A 23,830-nucleotide genomic window follows, 5' to 3' on the forward strand; every position below is an offset into this window, starting at 1 on the left:
CGTGACACAGAATGGACTGTACCAATTTAAAGTCATGACATTTGGTATGAAAAATACGCCAACCACACTGCAAAGACTAGCTAAAAAAGTCTGTTCTGAATTACTAATTATGTGGTGTACATTGATGACCTTGTGAGTTTTAGTTACACCTGGAATGAACATTTGCAGCATCTATCAGAATTGTTTGATTGACTTTGGAGGGGGCAGGCTTGACGATCAATCTGGCGAAGAGTGAGTTTGTAAAAGCCCAAGTCACATTCCTGGGCCATGGTTTTGGGCACGGACAGATGACCCCACGGAATGTGAAAACAAAGGTTTTTGGGGAGTTTCCCACGCCATCGATGACAGAACTGAGGAAGGGTCACCGGTTCTGAAACGTTAACTCTGATTCTTTTTCTTCACAGATGCTGCCAGACCTGCTGAGCTTTTCCAGCAACTTCTGTTTTTGTTCCTGATTTACAGTATCTGCAGTTCATTCGGTTTTTATTTCGTAGGATGAATGCTTGCATGGTTAGAGTAAATGTAATGTACACGTATTGTGGTGGAATATTAGAATAAGACTAAAGGATTTTTTTAAATGAAGCGATCATTGTGTACTGACAGTTCTATTTTAAAAGGAGTAAGGTGTGACGATGCTGCGGATTTAAGAGGGTATTTTATCCTAGTTTCTTTTAAGAGAGATTGAACAAGAGATACTAAGCTGGGTAAACAGCTTAGGAGGCCTTTCTGTTTAACAACCTGAATGCATGTGGCCACCTCTCACAGATCAGGATTTCTGGTAGCATCGAATGCTATTGGGGTCTCAGCAGAGTTGGAGGCTTCAGCCTCCTGGTTGCTGCCGTCATTTGCCTTTAAAATAAGAAATTGTTAGTGCCGAGGCTACACTCTTAAGGTATTTTTGACGGTTGTCTTTTGAGGGCCCATAACAACTGAGTATGGACTGTTTCCTCCAAACGACATCAGTCGTGTGAAAAGAGTCACGTCAAATATTTCATTGATGAGCTCTTCCCTAGAATGTTGCCACAGCCTCTAATATTCTGATCCGGTGTCCGAGAGCATTACGAAGAATTTTGGACTGAACGTACCGTTCTTTAATAGAAAATGAAACTTGTTTGATGGTTTCAAACAAATGTCTTCGATCTCAGTGGTTCCAGGATGCTCAAATCCAGAATCAGCAGGTTATCTTATATCTAAATGCAGGATGTGCTGTATTTACGGGAGTAGGTTACGTTTACTCAACAAAGAATGAGAAAAACAGAAAACAATACCTACATTAAAGGTACCATGGGGAATCCAAAATAAACGAATGTCGAAATGAATCATGTTTCATTTTACCAGAAACAAGGATGTTTTATGATGGATAAATCCGTGAAGTTAAAACATTGTTGGGCAGAACCATTTGCTTGGCAGTATTCATTTTGTAGGCTTCTGCCTAACAAAGCAGTCAAATAATATCCATGGAAATTTAACCATATTTTTCAGCTCTGCTCTGAATTTGCTTTGAGTCGCTGCATAAATAAACGGGTTCAGAAGACAACTAAAAAATTTCAAGGCATTTCCTAATTCGATGGCTATAAATGCAGGATTTGTGAACTTGCCTCGGTAATAAACGGTGCCTGTCAATTTGGTAACGCCTAAACTCACGGCATTTGTCAACCAAAGCAAGAGAAAACTTACTGATATCGAGAATAGTAAAATGATGGACTTTCTGCGGTTCTCCATTTCTGAGTCTCTTTGATTCCTATTCTTGGAGCTCCGGAGTCCAGTGCGGGTTCTATTTGCCAATACAATACGTTGGACAGTTAATGAATTACACAGGATAATCAGAGTAAAGGGAATCCAAATGACACAGGCACTGTAAAACCAAACATACCCTATACCTGCAGAAGACGCAAAAAAAGCTGCATCTGACCGACAGCCCCACTGTATTTTGTTAATAATTTTCTCAGGTTCATAAGCAAACAAAACTGGTATTTCTTTCAAAACGATCACAACCGTGATGGCTATTAGCAGCATAATTGCAGTCCTTTTGGTACAATACTTTGTTTGAAACTTCTGGCAACAGATCGCTACAAATCGGTCAAATGTGAAGGAGACAATGCACCAAACAGACAAATCTGGAGTGAAAGCAGTCATGTATATAATGAGTCTACAAATAGAAGTATAGGACAGGAATGACAAAGGAAAGTGATAACTGAAGATGTGATAGAGTATCACATTGTTGATCAGCACCAGTAGATCTGTTGTTGCCATGGCCAACATGTAAACAATGACACACTTAGAAAGGCCACATTTTCTTTGTGAAAGAATCCAAATTGTAGCCAAGTTCGCTGTGAGACAGAAAAATAAAAGGAAAACAGCAGTGAATTATATACCAACGTATGAGGCAAATGAAATAGGATAATGTGAATCCATTTCAATAATATGCCCAAAGTATTTTGTTAACTGTCGCCTTGATCAGTTTGTACGGGATAACAAGCCAGTCCAAAAATACACAGGATCATCAAGCAACATTCTTATCACACCAGCAAGATGAGGAGAAAGCAGATATTAGAACGCAAGATCGATCAACTTGTTCTCAAAATTTGTTATTATGAAACTTTGACATGAAAGAAATTAGATGCTTGACTCAATGAGCTGAATAAACAAGGAGAAGTGACAGAGTTCAACACAGAGAGATTATAATGACTCAAGAGGCCCTCGTGTTGCGCAATGGTCGCCTACCCCGGACCAGCTAATCATGGAATAAGTCCCACCTGCTGCAGAGGTGTGTGAAACATCTCTGAACTGATTAGTTCGGGAAAAAATAGTATAAAAAATGAATCAACTCACAGGGAACAGCAACAGATGCAAGTATTGGGTAGTAAATCTCTTTCAACAGCAGAATTGCAGGCTTCCCCATTTTGTGTGACAGTGGCTGACGTCTGTCAGAGCGGAAGTACTCTGACTAGCCACGGCCGTGGCAATGAACGAGAATCTATACTTATACGTGCATCAAACCTTCGGGGAATTAATCAGTTAATTTACTCACAGTAGTTGCAGTTATTTAACAAATGTAGTTAGGGAGGTTTTTTTCCCATTTGACGGAAGGAGTAGATTGAACTAAACAAGAAATTCAAAGGGCAAAAAGTCTACTATATGCTGATTGAAGTGGCAATGGGAGTTCTTCTCATGCGAATTAGCCTGTCACTATCTGTGGCTAACTTCTGGGGCCCGAAATCTTTTGACAGTTTATTATATCTCTATAATCCTCTTCAGGCCAACGCCTTCTGAAGCATCTACGCTCTTCCTTTCTTGTATCTTGAGAATCTCCCACTTTGGTACCCGTTCTTTCTCCGACATCCCAAACTTCTCATATCCTTGCATTCACTTGGCCAAGCTGGTCTTTGTGTTCTCTGAAAGCTGAGTTTCATGCAGCTGGTCTTTGGGTTATATCGTCGTTTCCTGTGCATTAGTACCACTTCATGTACCTTCACCGACTCTTTTGTCTGATATATTTTGTCCATGACAATCGACAAACAATTCACTGTTTCAACGACAGTGTAACTCATTGCCTCTAATAATTGCTCAGGGCCTGAAGGATTATGTTCAATCTTAATGGGCGTCCTGATTCTTTTACCTGCATTTTATAGAATCACTGTCTCCCACTCTCAGCTATCACTTTGCCTGTCTAATGCAGTTTTCCAGACTCATTTTATAGTTTACTGAATACGTAGAATTACCAGTTATTCGAGCTTTTTATGCGAAGCTGTAATACTCTACGAATTTTCCCTCATGCTTCTGCTTTGTGACTGTGCGTCTCCGCCCCTGTAGATCATTTTATTCCACAGAAAAGCCCACGACTGCATGACGTGAAGCCTCCTCGAGGCCTGCCTACAGTAAGTTTAATGTTAGCTCACAGCCTGTTTGGTCGCATAAGATTCTAGGTAGAATCACACCGATAGTCATGTGATTTCATTCACACAAACATACTACTGAGGAGTTTCCAGCTGCTCCGTTCATAGCGAAAAGATTTATATTTTCTCACAGACCAAACATCACCTACCTCATCCATGAGGAAATTAGTTGGCTGCACCAAATTATTCCTTGTCTGGTTTATCCCTCATGATTTCATCCGTAATCACGTTTTTCTCTCTACCATATCTTTTGTTGGAAGTCAACATCTTGTGATCACGTTTATGAAATGTATGAATGAAATGTTTCTCAACAAATTACACATCTTTAAAGTTACCTCAACGTTTCATTCTTGCACCAATAGGAGTCTTTAAAAAAAGACCGTTGTGGTTGTGTTTGCCTACAAACCCTAGCGGTCCACCACCCCTTTAGTCAAAAACAAAAGCAGAAATTGCTGGAAAAGTTCAACAAGCCTGGCAGCATGTGTGAAGATAAATCAGTGTTAACGTTTCGGGTCCAGTGACTCTTCCTCAGAACTTGCTCAGAGTTTCTCTATTGCTCGCGATGGTCATTGCCTGGCACTTGCGTGCAACGGTATGTTACTTGCTACTTGTTGGTACAAACTTAAACATTGTCCAGGTCTTGCTGCATTTGACCATGGACTGCTTCAGCACCTGAAGAGTTATGAAAGCTGCTGAATATTGTTAAAAAGTAATAAGGCTGCACTGATCCGGGGAAAAAAAAATAGAAGATGTATTCTTTCACACTGCTACAGTGTCTTGTAGATGGTTGACATGCTTTGGGGAGTCCTGAGATGAGTTATTGTGCAAGATTCTTAGCCTCTCACCTGCATATGTAGCCATCGTCTTTATATGATTAGTTCAATTCCGCTCTGATTTGCGGTAATCTCCAAGATACTGTTAACTGGAGATTCAGTGATTGTGATGCATTGAAAGCCAATGAATGATTGTTATATTCTCCACCCTTCGAGCTGGGCATTGTCTGGCATTTGTGTAGCGAATGTTACTTGCCACTTATTAGCCTAGGCCTAGATATTCTTCAGATCTTGTTGCATTTGTGCATGGATTGCTTCAGGGTCTGAGGAGTCATGGGTAGTACTGGATACCGTGCAATCATCAGCGAACATCATACTTCTTAGTTTATGATGTAGGGAAGGTCATTGATGAAGCAACTGAAGATTGCTAGGACTAGGACACGACCGTGAGGAACATCTGCAGAGATATCTTGGGGCTCAAATGGCTGAACGTCAGCAATTGCTGACATCTTCCTTTGTCCTGGGCATGATACCAAAGAGTAGAGAAATCCCCCCCGATTCCCTTTGACTCCAGTGCGCTGAGAGCTCTTTGTTGACACACTAAATCAAATGTGTCAATGATATGAAGGGTAGTCACAGTCCGCTCTAAATTTAACTCTTTTGGTCTATTTCGGACCAAGAAGATAATGAGGTCAGGATCTGATGGACCTAAAGTCAGCATCAATGATCAGATTATTGTGAAGTAAGTGCTCCTTGATAGCACTGTTACTGATCTCTTCCTTCACTTTGCTGATGATTGAGAGTAGACTGATTGCATCGGAAGATTGATTGGTCCAATTCTATGTGTAGGATATACATGGCCAATTTTCCACATTATCGGGTAGATAAGAATATTGTGGCTGAACTAAAACAGCTTGTTTAGGGGTTTAGAAATTTCTGGAACAGGCAACTTTAATTGTATTGCTGGAATGCTATCAGGATCCGTAACCTATGCATTACCCAATGATTCCATTGACTCTCCGACATCGCTTGCAGTGATTCAAAATGAAGACTGGCATCTGAGGCACTGAGGACTGCAGGAGAAGGCCGTGATGAATCATCCACACTCAGCACTTCTGGCTGAAGTTCTTTTTTCCAATAAGTTCAACACTATCTCTTTCAATGATGGACAGTTTCACACTTTCATTGAGGCTGAGGCACCTCCTACAGTGAATTGTTCAATTGCGCACCACCTCTCATGTGAAGATAAATCAGGAGTGCAGAGCTTAGGTCGATTCATTGGTTGTAGAATCGTTTATCCCCGTCTATCTGTTGCTTCTTATGCTATCTCGAATGCAAATATTTTTTGTGCTACAGGTTCTCCACGTTATCTCCTCATATTTGGATATGACTGGTGCCGCCTTCTGCATCCTTCATTGAACATGCGTGGATCACCTGGTTTCATGTTAATAGTAGAGAAGCTGATATGCTGGACTGTGAGGTGACAGTTTCCATATAAGTCCTGCAACATATGATTCTTCTGCTGATGGTGGCATCGTGGAAAATCTCGTTGCGATTTGCTCGAACTGTTTGAAGTCTATCCTTTAGCACAGAGGTCGACCGACTGAACATGATGGAAGGTTTATAAAATCTGAAGACGGCTCTTCCTCTCCACAAGGACAATGCAGTGTCTATTCTTAACAAAACAGTCATTGAGAAATGCATCTGTGGAAGGCAGATTGGTGAGTGTGCCGTCAAGTATGTGTTTTCGGTTTGTTGGTTCCCTCACCACCTGCCGCACAGCCAGTCTAGCAACTTTTCCCTTTCGGACTTCACCAGTTCCATCAGCAGTGGAATTGCTCAGCCATTCTTCGTTATGGACCATGAAGCCAGCCACTGAGAATACATTCTCTGCCCTTTGTACCCTCCATGCTGTGTTCAAACAGAGAAGATATGATTCACTGGATGTGCTAAGTAGTAGTTAGCTGAACGTTTTCTTGGCCGCTTTTATCCTGATATCATTAGATTTCACGGGAACCAGCACCAACGTTGAGCACTTCCGGGACAACACTCTCTTGCCAGTATATTACATGGCTCTGCTAGTTCTGCCCTGCTGGTGGCAGAGGATCTGCTCCGTAATGGTGATGGTATTGTTAAGGACATTGTGTGTAAAGTGGGATTCCTTGAGCGTGACGATTTCCATTCTTGCTTGATCCTTCTGTAAGAAATATACTTCAGGTCAGGTTTATGTTTTATCGACTAAAGCGTTAACATTTCCTTGTTTCTGTGACCTTTACAAACAAGCAAACCCTTTTTTTTCTCAACTGAGCATCATTTAATTATTGTTTCACTTCAAACATCAGAGTACACATGTTAACAGCGCAAACGGTTATTAATGGATGTGATGTAATTGGGATCGCAGTGATCTAGCTCCAGGGTGACTAAGGATGGGAAGTCAACGTCCAGGGTTATTCAATTTTCAGGAAAGCAGGCAGAATGGAAAGAGAGGTGGTGTAGTCTTTCTGATTAAAGAGGAAATTAACGTAAAAGTTAGGGAACACATTCGACTGGACGATGTGGAATTAGTATGGGTGAGGTGCGGAACAACAATGGCACAAAGGCATTAGTGGGAGTTGTGTACAGACCACCAAACAGTGGTTGTAATGTGGAGGACTGTTTCAAGCAGGAAGTTAAAGATGCATGCAGTAAGGGTACAGCTTTTACTATGGGTGACTTCAATCTACATATGAAGGAGGATTTCCTGGAATATATGAGGGATGGTTTCCTCTACCAAAATTTCAAGGAACCAAATAGAGAGGATGACATCCCAGACTAGGCATTGTGCAACGAGAGGATTATTTAGCAACATTGTTGTGCAATAGCCTTTGGGGAAGTGTGGCCATAATATGGCAGAAATCGTCATTAAAATGGACAGAGATACAAATAAATCTGAAACTAGGGTCCTGAATTTAAGGAACGCTAACTTTGATGGTTTGAGGCATGCATTGGCCAGGTTAAAATGGCCAAGGGTACTTAAAGGGTTTACGGTGGATAGGCAATGCAAACATTTAAAGAACGGATGAATGAGCTTCAACAATTGTGCATTCCTGTTTGACATAAGAATAAAACAGGGAAGGTGGCTCAACCATAGCTAACAAGGTAAATCAGGAACAGTGTTAAAGCCAAAGAGGAGGCATATAAATTGGCCAAAAAAAGCAGCAAACTCAAGGATTGGGAAATATTTCAAATTTAGCAGAGGAGGACAAGGGTTTTAATTTGGAAAGGGAAAATACAGCATGAAAGTAAGCTTGTGGAGAACATTAAAAAATAACTGAATGTGAAAGCTTCTATAGATGAGTGAAAAGAAAGTAAAAAAAGACCATTGAAGACAAATGTAGTCCCTCACAGTTAGAATCAAATGAATTCATAATGGACAACAAAGAGATGGCGAACAGTTGAACAAATACTTTGGGCGAGGGGAGGCAATGGCCTAGTGGTAATATCGCTGAAGTGTTAACCCAGCGACCCAGATAATGTTCCAGGGACCCAGGTTTGAATTCTGCCATGGCAGATGGTGGAATTTGAATTCAATAAATACCTGGATTTAAGAGAGTCTAATGATGACCATAAATCCATCACCAATTGTCAGGAAAAACCTATAGGGTGGCATGGTGGCTCAATGGTTATCACTGCTGCCCTACAGTGTCAGGGACTCGGGATCGATTCCATCCTCGGGCAACTGTCTGTGTGGAGTTTGCATGTTGTCCCTGTGTCTGCGTGGGTTTCTGCTGGGTGCTCCAGTTTTCTCCCATAGTCAAAAGGTATGCATGCTAGAATGGATTGGTCATGCTAAATTACCCATAGTGTTCAGGGACGTGCAGGTTAGGTGGGTTATGCGGGATGGGTCTGGGTGGGGTGCACTAAGGGGTGGTGTGGACTTGTTGGGCCGAATAGCCTGTTTCCATGCTGTAGGGATTCTAATTTTAATTCAAACTGTTTTCACTTAGGAGGACACAAATAATCTTCAGGAAAACCTAGGAGACAGAGGGTCAAGCATAAGGAGGAATGGAAGGAAATTTTTAATAGTCAGGAAATGCTGTTGGGGAAACTAATGAGATTAAAACCTGATAAGACCCCAGAGCCCGATGGTCTGCATCCCACAGTACTTAATGAAGTGGTCCTAGAAATAGCAGATGCATTTGTAATCATTATCCAGCATTCTGTAGACTCTAGAAGAGTTCCAATGGACTGGAGGATAGCTGATGTATGTCCACTCTTTAAAAAAAAAACAGTGGAGAGAGAGAAAATGGAGAATTATAGGCCAGCTAGCCTGATATTGGTGGTGGGAAAATGCTGGAGTCAATCATTAAGGATGTAATATCTGACCATTTGGAAAGCAGGAACAAAATCAGTCCGAGTCAGCATAGATTCATTAAAGGGAAATCATACTTGACAAATCGTCTGGGTTTTTTGAGAATATGACCAGTACACAATGGTGAATCAGTAGATGTTGCTTATCTAGACTTTCAAAGGCTTTTAACAACGTTCAAACAAGAGATTAGTAAGGAAAATTTAAGCTCATGGTATCAGAGGTAATGTATTGACATGGATCGAGAACTGGTTGGCAACCAAGAAGCAGAGAGGTGGAATAATTGTGTCCTTTTCAGAGTGGCAGTCAGTGATGAGTGGGGTGCCACAGAGCTCAGTGCTGGGACCTCAGCTATTCACAATATACATTAGCGATTTATACGAAGGAATTTAATGCTACGTCTTCAAATTTATAGATGACACTAAGCTGGGTGGCAGTGTGTGCAGTGAGGAGGATCCTAAGAGGCTGCCGGATTACTTGTACGGAATGGCTGAGTGGGCAAATACTTTACAAATGCAATAAAATGTGGATAAATATGAGGTTACCCACTTTGGTCACAAAAACGAGTAAGCAGAATATTATCTGAATGCAGAAGTTGAGGAAAAGGTGACGTGCCACGAGACCTGGATGTCATGATGGAACAGATGCTGAATGTTGGCATGCAGATGCTTCAGATGGTGAGGAAAGCTAACGACATGCTGTCCTTCACAGCAAGAAGATTTGAGTATCGGAGCAAGGATGTCTTGCTGCACTTATACAGGACCTTGGTGAGGCCAAATCTAGAGCATAGTGTGCAGTTTTGGTTTTCTAGTCCGAGGAAGGATATTTTTACTATTGAGGAATTCCAGCGAATGTTCACCAGACTGATTTCCAGGATAGCAGAACTGACATATGAAGAAATAATGGATTGACTGGTCTTGTATTCGCTGGGATTTAGAAGAATGAGGGAGATCTCATTGAAACATTTAAAATCCTGATTGAACTGAACAGGCTAGATGCAGAAAGAATGTTCCCAATGTTAGGGAAGCCCAAAACAAGGGGCCACAGTCTAAGATAAGGGGTAAGCTATTCAGGATTGAAATGAGGAAGAATTTCTTCACTCATAGAGGTGTGAACCTGTGGAATTCTCAATCACAGAACGCTGTTGGTGCCAGTACATTAGATATATTGAAGAAGCAGCTGCACATGGCCCTTATGGCCCTTATTGATCCTTTTAGGGTATGGGGCGAGGGCGGGAATGGGATACTGAGATTGAATGATTAGCCGTGATCGTATTGAATGAATGTGCAGGCTCAAAGGGCGTAATGGCCTCTTCTTGCACATACTTTCTACGTTTCTATGTAATTATTGCTCAATTTAGTAACTATAGTAAACAGATCAGTAGCCGCAGTAAACAGCAATTTCACGTTCAGATCACTAAACACAACACATTGCACTCAGAAACAACATTGAAAATGTTTTTGAAAAGATCATAATACGAATAAAGTGCTGCTAGACCTCACCACCACCTCCAATAAAGAACGATGCAATGGACGGCTTTTAAATCTGTCCAGGGAGCTTCCGATCCGATTCGATCATAAGATATAGCTACAGAATTAGGTCATTTGGCCCATCGAGTTAAGTCCACCATTCGATCACGGCTGATATGTTTTCTCAAACCCGCTCTCCTACCTGCTCCTTGTAACCTTAATAATCAAGAACGTATTTTTTTTTATTTTAAATACAACCAATGACTTGGCTTTCACAGCCTTCTGTGGCAATGTGTTTCACATTTTCACCATCCCCTGCCTGAAGAAATTCCTCCTCACCTCAGTTCTAACGGGTCCCTACGTCACTCTGAGGCTCTGCTTTCAGGTCCTATTCTCTTCGACTCGTGGAACCGTCTTCTCCACGTTGATGCTATCCAGGCCTCTCAGTATTCTGTAAATTTCAATCAGATTTCTACCTCATCATTCTAAACTCATTCAAGTACAGATCCAGAATCCACAATTGCTCCTTGTATGCCAAGACCTTCATTCATTGAATCATTCTTGCAAACCTCACCTAGACTCCCTCCAACAATAGCACATGCTTCCTTTGGTACAGGGGCCAAAACTGCACGCAATATTTAAAAATATTCCCTCGACTGAAAATTCAGAGACATCTTGAAGAAAAGGAAAGTGCGTGGAACTGACTGGCCGATGGATGAACAAAAGCTCAGAGATGACTGATACACAGTTCAATATTTGCACAAATGACGTGCCAAAAACAAATTCTCATAAGCGTTTATGCTGACGATGTCTGGGCTGCCACGCAAGCTCCATATTCCTGCCCCCTGAACAAAATCCTTAATAAAAGTATTGAAAGCCCTGTCAACAACAGTGCTTGAGAATCCTCGGTTGAGGAAGAAAGTGGACATTTCGATGTTGGGCTCATCAGAACACATGTGATGAGGCAGAGGAACTGGGAGAATGGAATGGAGTCTTTACAGGAAGCAGGAATCAATGCTGCAAGATGATACAATTTGCAGCAACTCAGAGATACACATGGCCCACTGGAGCCTTTTTCCCTTCTCCTTCCCTCTGACTTCATACCCTCCCCGAACCCCACATCCTGTCGGGTGTTAATCATCCCTCATAACCTGCCACTCTCTGATGCTGAAATTTCTATACTCAGCAAAGGTCTCAGTTTTATTCTTCTGAGTTCACACCTTAATGAATTTCAGCCACAACATGACGTCAAACTCTTCTTCTGCTGCCTTTGCATCTATGCCAATTACTTTGGTCAAGAGTCCTCTCCCCATCCCATGGACCCGTTCGCCCAGCTCCAACACTGTCCCTCCTCCTGTACCCCTCACTCTGGTCTTTTGCCTTCACGTGATCTGTTCATTGAGAACTATTGACGTGACATTTACCATCTCAATTTGTCTGCCCCACCTCAGCCAATCCAACCTGTCTACCTCTGAACTGATTGCACTCCATATGCTTAGATCCAACCCTAACTTTGTTATTAAGCCTGTGAACAATGGTGGTGATGTTGCAGTCTAGCGTAGTGACCTCTATATTGCAGAGGCTGAATGCCAGCTTTCAGATAACTCCGCCTATCTTCCCGAGACAATGACTGCATGATGGAACATCAGGACGTTGTATCAACTATCGTCACTGACATCAGTTCATCTGATAATCTCCCCACCACTGACTTGATACTGATTGTCCCCAGCTCCGCACTTCTACCTGCTTCAGAAAATCCACAAAGAAGACAGCCGAGGAGCACCCATTGTTTCTGCCTGCTCCTGCGACACAGAACTCATTTCTTCCTACATTGACTCGGACTTTTCTCCCCTGGTCCAGTCTGTTCCCACTTACACCCACGATTACTCTGACGCTTTATGTCATTTTTAGAATTTTCAGTTTGCAGGCTTCAGCTGCCTCCTCTTGACCATGGACGTTCAATCCCTTTGCTTGTCTGTCCCCCACCGGGATGGTCTCAACTCTGTCTGCTTCTTTCTGGAAGAAAGGCCTGAACCGTCCTGACCCACCACCACATTATTCAACTTGGCCAAGCTCATCCTCACCCTGAACAGCTTCTCTTTTCATTCCTCACATTTTCTTCGGGTCAAAGGCGTTACCATGGGTATAAGGGCAGACCCCGGCTTTGTCTGCCTCTTAGTGGGCTATGTGGAATATTCTTTGTTCCAGTCCTATTCCAGACCCTTCCCACAACTCTTTATTTAATATATTGATGATATCATTAGCGCTTTTTCCATCCCTCGACTGAAATTGGAAAAGATTATCGATTTCTCTTCCAATTTCCACTCTACCCTCATTTTCACCTGCTCAATTACTGACTCCTCCTTCCCTTCCTTGATACCTCTGTTTCCACTTCTGGGAATAAAGTGTTCACTAAAATCCACAGTAAACCCACCAACTCCCACTGCTACTGGGACTATACATCCTCGCACCCTGCTTCCTGTAAAGACTCCTTTCCTTTTTCCCCAGTTCCTCCATATTCAGCGCATATGATCTGATGAGGCCAAAATTGACACGGGAGCCTCCAAAATGTCCAACTTCTTCATCCACTGAGGATTCCCCAGTACTGTTGTCGACAGGGTTCCCAACTGAGTCCAACACATCTCCCACACGTCCACACTCAACCCCTTCCCTCCCGCAACAGTGATAGGTTTCCTCTTGTTCTTACCTACCATCCTACCAGCATCCACGTTCAGAAGATCATGAACCACCATTTCCGTCACCTCCCGCGAAGGTGCCACCACCAGACGCATACTTCCCTCCCCTTCCTTGTCCGTCTTTTGCAGGCACTGTTCCCTCCGGGACACACTGGTCCACTCCTCCTTCACACCCAATGGTACCCCACAGCCCCTCAGCTTCTTCCCCTGCAACCGGCCGTTTACCTCCTCTTTTCACAGTATCCAAGGACTCAAGCATTCCTTCCAGGTTAAGCAGCACTTTACCTGCACTTCACAAAACTTAGTCTCCGGCATTCGTTACTCACAATGTGGTCTCCTCTAAATTGGGGAAACAAAGCATAGACTAGCTGACAAATTTGCAGAATATCTACGTTCTGCCTGCAGAAACGACCCCGAGATTTCAGTTGCCTACCATTTTAACACACCTCACTGTTCCGTGATCAAAAGCTCTGAATTAGGAATTTTGCAATGTTCTAGCGAAACTCAGTGCAAGCTGGGAGAGCTGCATTTCACTTTCCTCTTGGGACCCAGCAGCCCTCCAGACTCAATATCAAGTTCAACAACTTTAGAACCTGAACTCTCCCATGTCCTATCCCCTACCACACACACCAGGCCTTGGTATCATATAATCTGCTGTTGCACACTACCTATTGTTAGCCACTAACAGTCTCCATTGATAGCTATTCACTCTCCCAGCGAGATCGTTATTCACTCCTTTGTCTGTCCAAATGTTCTTCTTTCTCTTTGTGCTCTATCCCCACCAACTGTTTACTCCTTACTCCCTCACCAAACCCTGTCTTCTACATAGAAACCGACATTTTCCTATCTACCTTCACATCTGAGGAGGGGCCACCCGACCTGAAACGTTAACTCTAATTCCTCTTTACAGATGCTGCCAGACCTGCTCAATTTTTCCAGCACCTTCTGTTTCTTGTTTCCAATTATTCTTCACCTGTATACTCCCATTCCAAATATCATCTTTTTTCATGAAAATAATATAATTACGACTCGAAGTATTCTTCAGACCAGATACAAGTAAATTTTAATATTTTTTTTTCTATCAATATCATAACTGATTAAGGTGACATATGAATGTCAATGTCTGTGTGATAATTGGTATGTAAAGTGTGCCTCCGAAAGACTGGTGGAATGTCTCAAGCAGCATAACCCTTCATCTCTTAATAACAAGAAAAGTCCTAGCTGTATCCATTCACTCCAAAACCTAAAACTCAGTCTCCAGCAACAGTCATGATTAAACAAAATTTTTATTTCTAATTCATTCGTTGGCATCGCTGGTTGGGCTTGCATCTATGATTCAACACCAGTTGCACTTGAGGAGGTGTTGGTAAGATGCCTTCCTGAACCGCTGTTGTCCATGTGATGCAGCTAGAATTAAAATGCCGAAAGGGAGGACTCTCGGCGTTAGACTCCTGGCCTCAGACTGCCTGCCTCAGTGCAGACTCAGTGAGGCATCGTCTCGGCCTGGGGTGCCAACCTGCAGGTCTGGCATTGTAGGAACTGCAGATGCTGGAGAATCTGAGATAACAAGGTGTAGAGCTGGATGAACAAGCCAGGCCAAGCAGCATCAGAGAAGCAGGAAAGCTGACGTTTCGGGCCGAGATCCTTCTTCAGAAATGGGGGAGGGGAAGGGGATTCTGAAATAAATAGGGAGAGAGGGGGAGGCGGATAGAAGATGGATAAAGGAGAAGATGGGTGGAGAGGAGACAGACAGGTCAAAGAGGCGGGTGTGGAGCCAGTAAAGGTGAGTGTAGGTGGGGAGTTAGGGAGGGGATAGGTCAGTCCAGGGAGGGCAGACAGGTCAAGGGGCAGGATGAGGCTAGTAGTTAGGAGATGGGGTTAAACTTGTTTCAGAGATAGTAGGAATTGCAGATGCTGGAGAATCTGAGATAACAAGGTCTAAAGCTGGATGAACACAGCTTCTTCAGGGTCTAGGCCCGAAACTTCAGCCTTCTTGCTCCTCTGATGCTGCTTGGCCTGCTGTGTTCATCCAGCTCTACTATTGTTATCTTAGTTAGGAGATGGGGTTGGGGCTTGAGATGGGAGGAGGGGATAGGTGGGAGGAAGGACAGGTTAGGGAGGTGGGGACAAGCTGGGCTGGTTTTGGGATGCAGTAGGAGGAGGGGAGATTTTGAAGCTTGTGAAGTCCACATTGATACCATTGGGTTGCAGGGTTCCCAAGTGAAATATGAGGCGCTGTTCCTGCAACCTTCGGATGACGTCGTTGTGGCGCTGCAGGGGGGTCAGGATGGATATGTTGTCTAAGGAATGGGAGGGGTAGTTGAAATGGTTTGCGACTGGGAGGTGCAGTTGTTTAGTGCGAACCGAGAGTAGGTGGTCCGCAAAGCGGTCCCCAAGCCTCCGCTTGGTTTCCCCGATGTAAAGGAGGCCACATCTGGAACAGCGGATACAGTATACGACATTAGCAGATGTGCAGGTGAATATCTGCTTGATGTGGAAGGTCTTCTTGTGGCCTGGGATGGGAGTGAGGGGGTAGGTGTAGGGGCAGGTGTAACACTTCCTGCGGTTGCATGGAAAAGTGCTAGGTGTGGTGGGGCTGGAGGGGAGTATGGAGCGGACAAGGGAGTCACGGTGAGAGTGGTCCCTCCGGAAAGCAGATAAGGGTGGGGAGGGAAAAATGTCTTTGGTGTTGGATTGCAGATCTCGGAAGTGTCGGAGGATGATGCGTTGGATCCAGAAGTTGGTGGGGTGGTACATGAGGACGAGGGGGATTCTGCTTTGGTTGTTATTGCGTGGAGGGGATGTGAGGGATGAGTTGCGGGAAATGCGGGAGACACGGTCGAGGGCGTTCTCGACCACCGAGGGGGAGAAGTTACGCCCCTTGTAAAACGAGGACATCTGAGCTGTTCAGGAGTGGAATGCCTCATCCTGGGAACAGATGCAGCGGAGGCGAAGTAATTGGGAATAGGGGATGGCATTTTTGCCGGAGGGTCGGTGGGAGGATGTGTATCCTAGGTAGCTGTGGTAGTTGGTTGGCTTGAAATGGATATCGGTTTCGAGGTTGTTGCCAGAGTTGGAAACAGAGAGGTCCAGGAAGGAGAGAGAGGTATCAGAGATGGTCGAGGTTAACTTAAGGTTGGGGTGAAAGGTGTTGTATTTGTCTCCTGGCCAGACGTGGCTGTCTCTCAGCCGAGCGTGGTAGTTTTTCAGTGATTAAGTAGCGGTCTTCAGCGGTCTGTGGCAGTTGTTGGGACTGACGCGGCCACAGCGTGGACTTCCAGCCTCAAGGTGATTCCAGAGTGGTTTCCCGTTCTCAAGAGCCTCGAAGTGATACCCGGACCGGTCTGAAATCAAGACCTGGCGTGGACTGGAAAGTATATGCCAGCCTGAACTGGGTTGGAAGGACCGTTGTTTTGACTTTTTTTATTTCTCTGTTTTTTCCCAATATTCCTAGAGTCTGTAATGCTGGCTCTATTTTGTTTCTTTTTTTTTCTTTTTTTGTCCCGGAAGAAATGTGGTCAAGAAACAGCATCGAGTTAACTTGTACCTAAGATGCCACCATGAACGGGGACTTGTAAACTTTTCACTGTGCTCATGGGACATGACAATAAAGCTAATTCATTCATTCAATTCATTGTGCAAAAGATACTGATGCAATGGCCATATATTTCCAAATCAGGATCTTGAGTGGCTTTCAAGGGAAATTTAAGATAGTGATATTCCCATTTATCTGTCCCCCAAGACCATTTAGATGGTCATAGATTTGGAAGGTGCTGTGCAAGGAGCTTTGGTGAATCCCTACAGTGCACCAAGCATATGGTACCAATTGCTGCTACTGAATACCAGTGGTAAAAAAAAAAAAAAATGGACGTTTGTGGATATGATAGCTAGCAAGAGGAATGTTTGTTTTCTCCAACGGTGTCAAACTTCTTTAGTATTGTTAGAGCTGGAGTCATCAAGTGGGAGGTATTTTGTCATAATGCTAAGCCATGTCTTGTAAGTGGTGGTCAGGCTTCTGGGATTCAGGAAGTGAGTTATTGCCGAAAAGATTCCTAGCCTCTGGCGTGTTCTTTCACAATTGTATTAATTTGGCCAGTCCAGTTCAGCTTCCGGTCAATGACAATTCTCAAGCCAAGATGCAGCGATGGCAATCCCATTTAATGTCAAAGAGAAGTCTTTTGATTCTCTCTTGTTCGGGTTGACTATTATGTGGCATTTATATGGCTGAAATATTATTTGTCACTTTTGTCGCAAGCCTGGATATTATACAGGTCTCATGGCAGTTGAAAATTGACTGTTTTGGTATTTGAGTTATTGCAAATGCTGTTGAACATTATGCAATTATCAGCACACATCCCCACTTCTGACTTGGTGATAGAAGGAAGGTTGTTGATGAAGCAGCTGAAGATAGCTGGGCCCAGGACATAACTCTGAGGAACTCTGCACAGATATACTGCAGCTGTGATTACTGCGTTCCACTAACCCCAACCATCTTGCTTTGATCCTGCTGTGAGAGCAACCAACGGAGAGATTCTCCAGATTCCTGTTGACTCTAGTTTTGCTCGGGCTTCTTGATGTCACACTCGGTCAAAAGCAGGCTTGATGTTCAACACTCACCCATCTTTAACATTCTGACCTTTTCTCCATGTTTTAACCGAGTCTCTAATGAGGTCAGAAGCTGAGTGGACTTGGCACAATCCAAACTATGTATCACTAAGCAGGTTTTGTTTCAAATGTGTGCAGCTTGATATCACTGCTGATGACACTTTCCTTCACATTTTAGTGATCGAGATTGGATTGATCGGGTGGTATTTGCCAGATTGACTTTGCTATTCTTTTTGAGCCCTGGATGGTGCTAAACGTCTTCAATGCTTTTTTTTTCACTGCTCCCCTCTACATGAGCAGAGTATTCCATCGCACGTCTAATTGTTACCTTGTGCATGGTGGACAGGCTTTGGGGAGTCAGGATGTGAGGTATTTACTTCAAGATATTTAGTCCCAGATTTTGTTTTGGAGTCATAATAAGTATATGCAGTTTCGCTCCTTGGGGTTTTGATCTCTACATTTCTGAATTGTAAATGTGATACCGTAGAACTCCAGCGCTCCCACGGAATTTACACGAGTGGGATTGTACACAGATGGGGATATAGCAGGCATTTTAATTACAGTGTGTGTGTCGTGACAGAAATATAGGTAGTGCAATTCAGGAGGAGCAATGAATCTGCATAGGGGAGGGCAATTAGACAGGGGTCATAGCCCTATTCACGAGGGCGAGTAGGTTTGATACACTGAAGGTATAGGAGAGGCTGAGGCAGAAGAGGGTGGGGTGGGAGAGCGCGATGGACAGGAAAGATGTGTGCGTGACTGAGAAAGGGAGGAGAGATGCCACAAAGTATGTGGCACAGCGAAGGGCATGATGGCATGTGCACCCCACAGAGGATATATATGAAATGAGGCTTTTCAGAGGCAAATACTGAGGAGCTGTTTCTCTCCGTAGCTTTTCTTCCCCACCTTTGTATCCTCTCTCTCTCTTTCTCTCTCTGGGTTCTCCCTCTCTCTCTTTCTGTTTTTCATTCTCTCCCTTCCTGTCTGTTGTTCTTCGTCCATTTCTTTTTCTCTCCCTTTCTCTTTTACCTCTTTTTCCCTGAATCTCACTGCTCTGCTCCCAGATTGGAGTAGATTTGGACTCAGTGCCACAGGATATATTGTTAGGTAATTCAGTGAGATCTTGCTGCCTCCAGTTTCTCCTGAATATCACTACCATGCTCTCCAAACTGGGGGGAGGCGACAAGGGGTGTGAGTAGACGGTTGATTAAACATCTTTCTCACTGAGAGTGAGGCAGGCAATTTATGGGGACTCGGATCTTAGTGTGCGTGAAGGCTGTAAGTCAAAAGGCGAGTCAGTCTCTGTACAAGGTCACTGTGTCCTCCACACCAAACTAATAGGCCAAATGGTCTAATTCTGATTTTGCTGATAAGAATCATAGTAAATTACAAAATATCATCAAATAGCAATATCTTGGTGACCACAAAGATTCAGTTCTCAGTGAGTTCACTGCAAGGATGTTCAAGGTATTGTTTAGATTAAGGAAGTCCTGAATTTGTACAGAGCTGATTACTATGATTACTGACAGGCAGTGTCCCCTGAGAGTATCTGATATGTACCAATCAGTAACACAATGCATTAAGCAGCTGAGAAACTGGGAAGATTCAAAATCTATTCAATGAAGTCTATTCTGCTTTATTCTCGAAAATAGATGTTGCAGATAAAGAGGGAAGTCATATTAAACAATGATTTTGCACTCCAAAGGGCTGTCTTTATTTCCTGAACATTGTGCTCCTGTGGGGCAGTCTAACCACTTCGAGGAAAACAGATAGCGAGTTGTCACGTTACCAACATTTTTTCGAATTTTTTCAAGTGCATGTTTTCGTTGTAAGGTTTTGGCTAATAACTGGAAGGAGAAGAAACAATTATCTCGCTCAGTTTCATTTGCCCGCTTTCTAAAACTATTGTTAATAACCAGTTGTCCATGTGCAGTATATTCTGCAGAAAGATCTAAAATAAAAATAAAATATTTTGTCATAAAATATACCGAATCAAGTAGCATCTGTATAGAAAGAGAAACAGAGATTCGAATAGATGACTTTTCATCAGGACAAGTTAGCGTTGTGACAGGTTTTGAGCAAGTGATGAGGTTCGTTAAGGTCAAAAGGAAGGTCAGTGACAGGGGGTGGAATACAGGAGAGATTGAATGACAGAAGAGTGTGTACTCCACGGTTAAAGGGAATGGTGTTTGGCAAGAAGAGAAACAGAGAAACAAAGGTGTGCCTGTAGCAGGTGTATTTCTGATTGAAATAAATCAAACTGAACGGAGCAAAGAAATGGAAACAAAATGAGGTCAAGATTTTACCGCCTGAAATTACAGTCATAGAGTCATACAGCACTAAAACAGACCCCTCAGTCCAACACGGTGGCTCAGTGGTTAGCACTGCTGCCTCACAGCGCCAGGGGCCTGGGTTCGATTCCACCCTCGGGCAACTGCCTATGTGGAGTTTGCACATTCTCACCATGTCTGCGTAGGTTTCCTTAGGGTGCTCCGGTTTCCTCCCACAGTCAAAACATGTGCAAGCTAGGTGGATTGGTCGTACTAACTTGCCCATATCGTTCAAGGATGTATAGATTAGGTGGGATGCTCTGAGGGTCGGTGTGGACTTGTTGGGCCGAATGGACTGTTTCCACACTGTCGGGATTCTATGATTCATCCATGCCGACTAGGTCTCCTGAACTGAACTGGTTCCATCTTCCTGCATTTGGTCTACATCCCTCCAAACATTTCCTGACCATGTGTCTGATAAAATGTCTTCTAATGTAATTGCACCCGCCTCTACCACTTCGTCTGGCAGATCTTTACATATACGCACCACACTCTGTGTGAAAAAAAAATAAAAAATGCCCCTGAGGTCTCTTTTAAATCCTTCCCTTCTCACTTTAAATGAACGCACTCTAGCTTTGGACTTGCGGAAACAACCTTGACTGTTCACCTTATCTATGCCCCTAATGATATTATAAGACTCTATAAGGTCAACCATCAGCCTCCCCAACTCCAGGGATAAAAATGTCCCAGCCTATCCAACGTCTCATAACTCAAACACTCTAGTCTCAGTTTAATCCTTGTAAATCATTTTTGCACCCTTTCCAGTTTAATACCATTCTTGTTGTACCAGGGTGATCAGAATTACATGCAGCACGCCACAAGTGGCTTCACCAACGTTCCACAAAGCATTGACATAACGTCCCAACTCCTATACTCAAAGCCCTGACCGATAAAGACAATTATGCTAAGCACCTTCTTTGCCACCTTGTCTTCGTGCAACTCTACTTTCAGGGAGCTGTGTACTCGCATCCCTCGATCTCTCTGTACAATAACACTCCCCAGGTCCCTAGCATTAACTGTGTAAGTCCTCCTCTGGTTTGTCTTTACGAAATACAACACCTCACATTTATCTAAACTTCATCTGCCATTCCTCGGCCCACTGGGCCAGTTGATCAAAATCCCGTTGAAAACTTAGATATCTTCATCACTGTCCACTATATCATTAACTTTGCTGACAACCGCAAACCTACTAAGGATGCCTCCTAAATTTTCATCCAAATTGTTTATATAAATGATGAACAGGAGTGGACCTAGCACTCATCCTTGTCGCTCGCCGCTGCTCACAAGCCTCCAGTCTGAACAACATCCCTCTATCATCACCCACTGTCTCCTACTGTCATCCAAATTTTTATCCAGTTGATTATCACTACCTGCAATCCATCCATGTGATCTGCCTTTACTTATCAGCCTACTATGTGGAACCTTGTTGAATGTCTTACTCATGTCCAAGTAGACAATGTCTGCCACTCTGCCCTCATATATCTTCTTGGCCACCTCTTTAAAATAACTTACAGCTTGTGAGACACGATTTCCAATGCACAATGCCATACTTATTATCCCTAATCAGTCCACGACTTTCGAAATGTGTAAAAATATTGTCTCTCAGAATTCCCTACCACTGATATTAGGCCTACCAACCTGTAGTTGCCTGGCTTTTCCTTGTCGCCTTTCTCAAATAATCGCACAACATTAGTCACCCTCCAGTCTTCTGGCACCTCACCTGTGGCTTTCGATGACACAAATATCTGTGTTAGGGATCGCACAATTTCTTTCCAGCTTCTCACAAAGTCCTGGGACACAATTGTTCAGGTGATGGGGATTTCCACTTCTGTAATGTTGACTCTTTTCAAGGCATCAAAATCCACTTGCCCGGGTTCCCTAGCTTCCATCTCCCCAGAAAATATTGATGTGAAATATTCATTTAGGATCTAACCCATCGCCTATAGTTTCACATATAGACGATCTCATTGTTCTTCAAGGGTCCATATTCACTCTCGAGTTATTGCTTTGCCCTTATGATAATTGTAGATTGTCTTTGGATTCTCCTGAACCTTATCTACCAAAGCCATCTCAAGTCTTCTTTTTACCTTGCTGATTTCTTTCTGAAGTGTACTCCTACACCCCCTAATCTAGAGGGATTCACTTGATTCCAGCAGACTATACTGACATATGCGTCCTTCTGTTTCTTGACCAGCGTCTCTATATCTCTAGTCAACCAGTGTTTCTTTTTCCTACTAGCCTTACCCTTCACACCGACAGGAACATGTTGCCCCTGAACTCTCGTTACGTCACTTTTGAAAGCCTCTTAGTTGCCAGACATTGCTTTACCTGCAAACAGACCCGTCCAATCAACATTTGAACTTTTCTGTCTCATACTATTAAAAAAGATCTTGCCCCAATTTAGAAGTTTAATTTGTGAACCAGACCTATCCTTTTCCATAACTATTTGAAAACTAATAAAAATATGGTCACTGGTCCCAAAGTGCTCCCCCAAAGACACCTCTGCCAATCGCCTTGCCTTATTTCCCAAAAAAGAGGTCGAGTTTGGTCCTTCTCTTCTAGGGTCATCTGCATATTGATTGAGAAAATTTTCATATACACCCTTAACAAATTCCTCCGTCCAAGATCTTAACAAATGGCAGACTCCATTGGAAAATTAAAATCTCTTACTTTTACAATCCTGTTTTTCTTACAGCTACCTTTGGTCTCCGTACATAGTTGCTCCACAATTCCCCGCTAACCATTCAGGGGACTATACTACAATCCAATCAATTTGATCACCCCAATCTTACTTCTCAGTTACACCCATATAGCTCATTGGATGAATCCCCCAGGAATATCTTCTCTAAGAAAAGCTGTGATGTTTTCCATGATCAAAAACTCGACTCCACCTCCTTTCTTGCCTCCCCTTCTATTCTTCCTATAGCATCTGTCACCCGGAACATTTAGCTGCCAGTCCAGTCCCTCACTTAGCCGTATTTCTGTAATAGCTATGACCTCTAGGTCCTGTGTTCGCATCCATGCCCTGAGTTCACCTGCCTTACCTGTCAAGTCTGTTGCATCAAAATAAAAGCATCTTAATTAGAAGTCTTCACTCGTTCCCTGCCACGTTATTGCCTGCCTTATTTACTTAAATTTCTCTCTTAACAGCTGTACCATCGTCAACCTTCTTTCTTGCCTCACGACAGCTTTGGGTCCCATCCTCCTGCTAGATCAGTTTCCCCTCTCCCCAGTTGCTCGATTCTAACGAATCTTGCCAACAAAATATTGGCCCCCCTTCAGTGCGGTGCTACCTGTCCTTTTTGTACAGGTCATTTCTGCCCCAGAATAGATCCGAATGGTCGAACAAATCTGAATTCCTGCTCCTTGCACCGGCTCCTGTGCCACACATTTATATACCCTATCCGCCTGTTTCTATTCTCAGCAGCACATGGCAGCGGGAGCAATCCAGAGATTATATCCTTGAGGTCCTGCTTTCTCATCTCCTGCCTAACTCTGCAGGTCCTCATCCCTTTTTTCACCTATGTAGTTGGTATTAACATGTACAACGCCCTCTGGCAGCTCACGCTAACCCTTGAGAATATGGTGCAATGCTCCGATACGTTCTTGGCCCTGGCACTGGGCGGGGGTGGGGGGTGGGGGGTGGTGGGGGGAGGGGTGGAGGTGGTGCGGTGGTGATGTTTGCAACACATCATTCTGAAGCCTTGTTTGCG

The 23,830-nt window shown here is 43.5% G+C and overlaps 1 protein-coding gene across 1 annotated transcript in view; it reads right to left on the bottom strand.

Moving 5' to 3' along the window:
* Positions 1-1,413: 1,413 nt before the first annotated feature.
* The window catches only part of LOC125488080, a 36,632-nt gene continuing 14,215 nt past the window's right edge, over positions 1,414-23,830 (bottom strand). Inside the window, exons 4-5 of the mRNA XM_048620902.1 lie at positions 13,206-13,389; positions 1,414-2,330 (exon numbers count right to left, since the gene is read on the bottom strand). Coding sequence (XP_048476859.1) covers positions 1,414-2,330; positions 13,206-13,389 — 1,101 coding nt within the window. The remainder of the gene's footprint in view (positions 2,331-13,205; positions 13,390-23,830) is intronic.

Source organism: Rhincodon typus, chromosome 49, assembly GCF_021869965.1.
Source record: "Rhincodon typus isolate 14 chromosome 49, sRhiTyp1.1, whole genome shotgun sequence".
Classification (NCBI taxonomy): Eukaryota; Metazoa; Chordata; class Chondrichthyes; order Orectolobiformes; family Rhincodontidae; genus Rhincodon; species Rhincodon typus.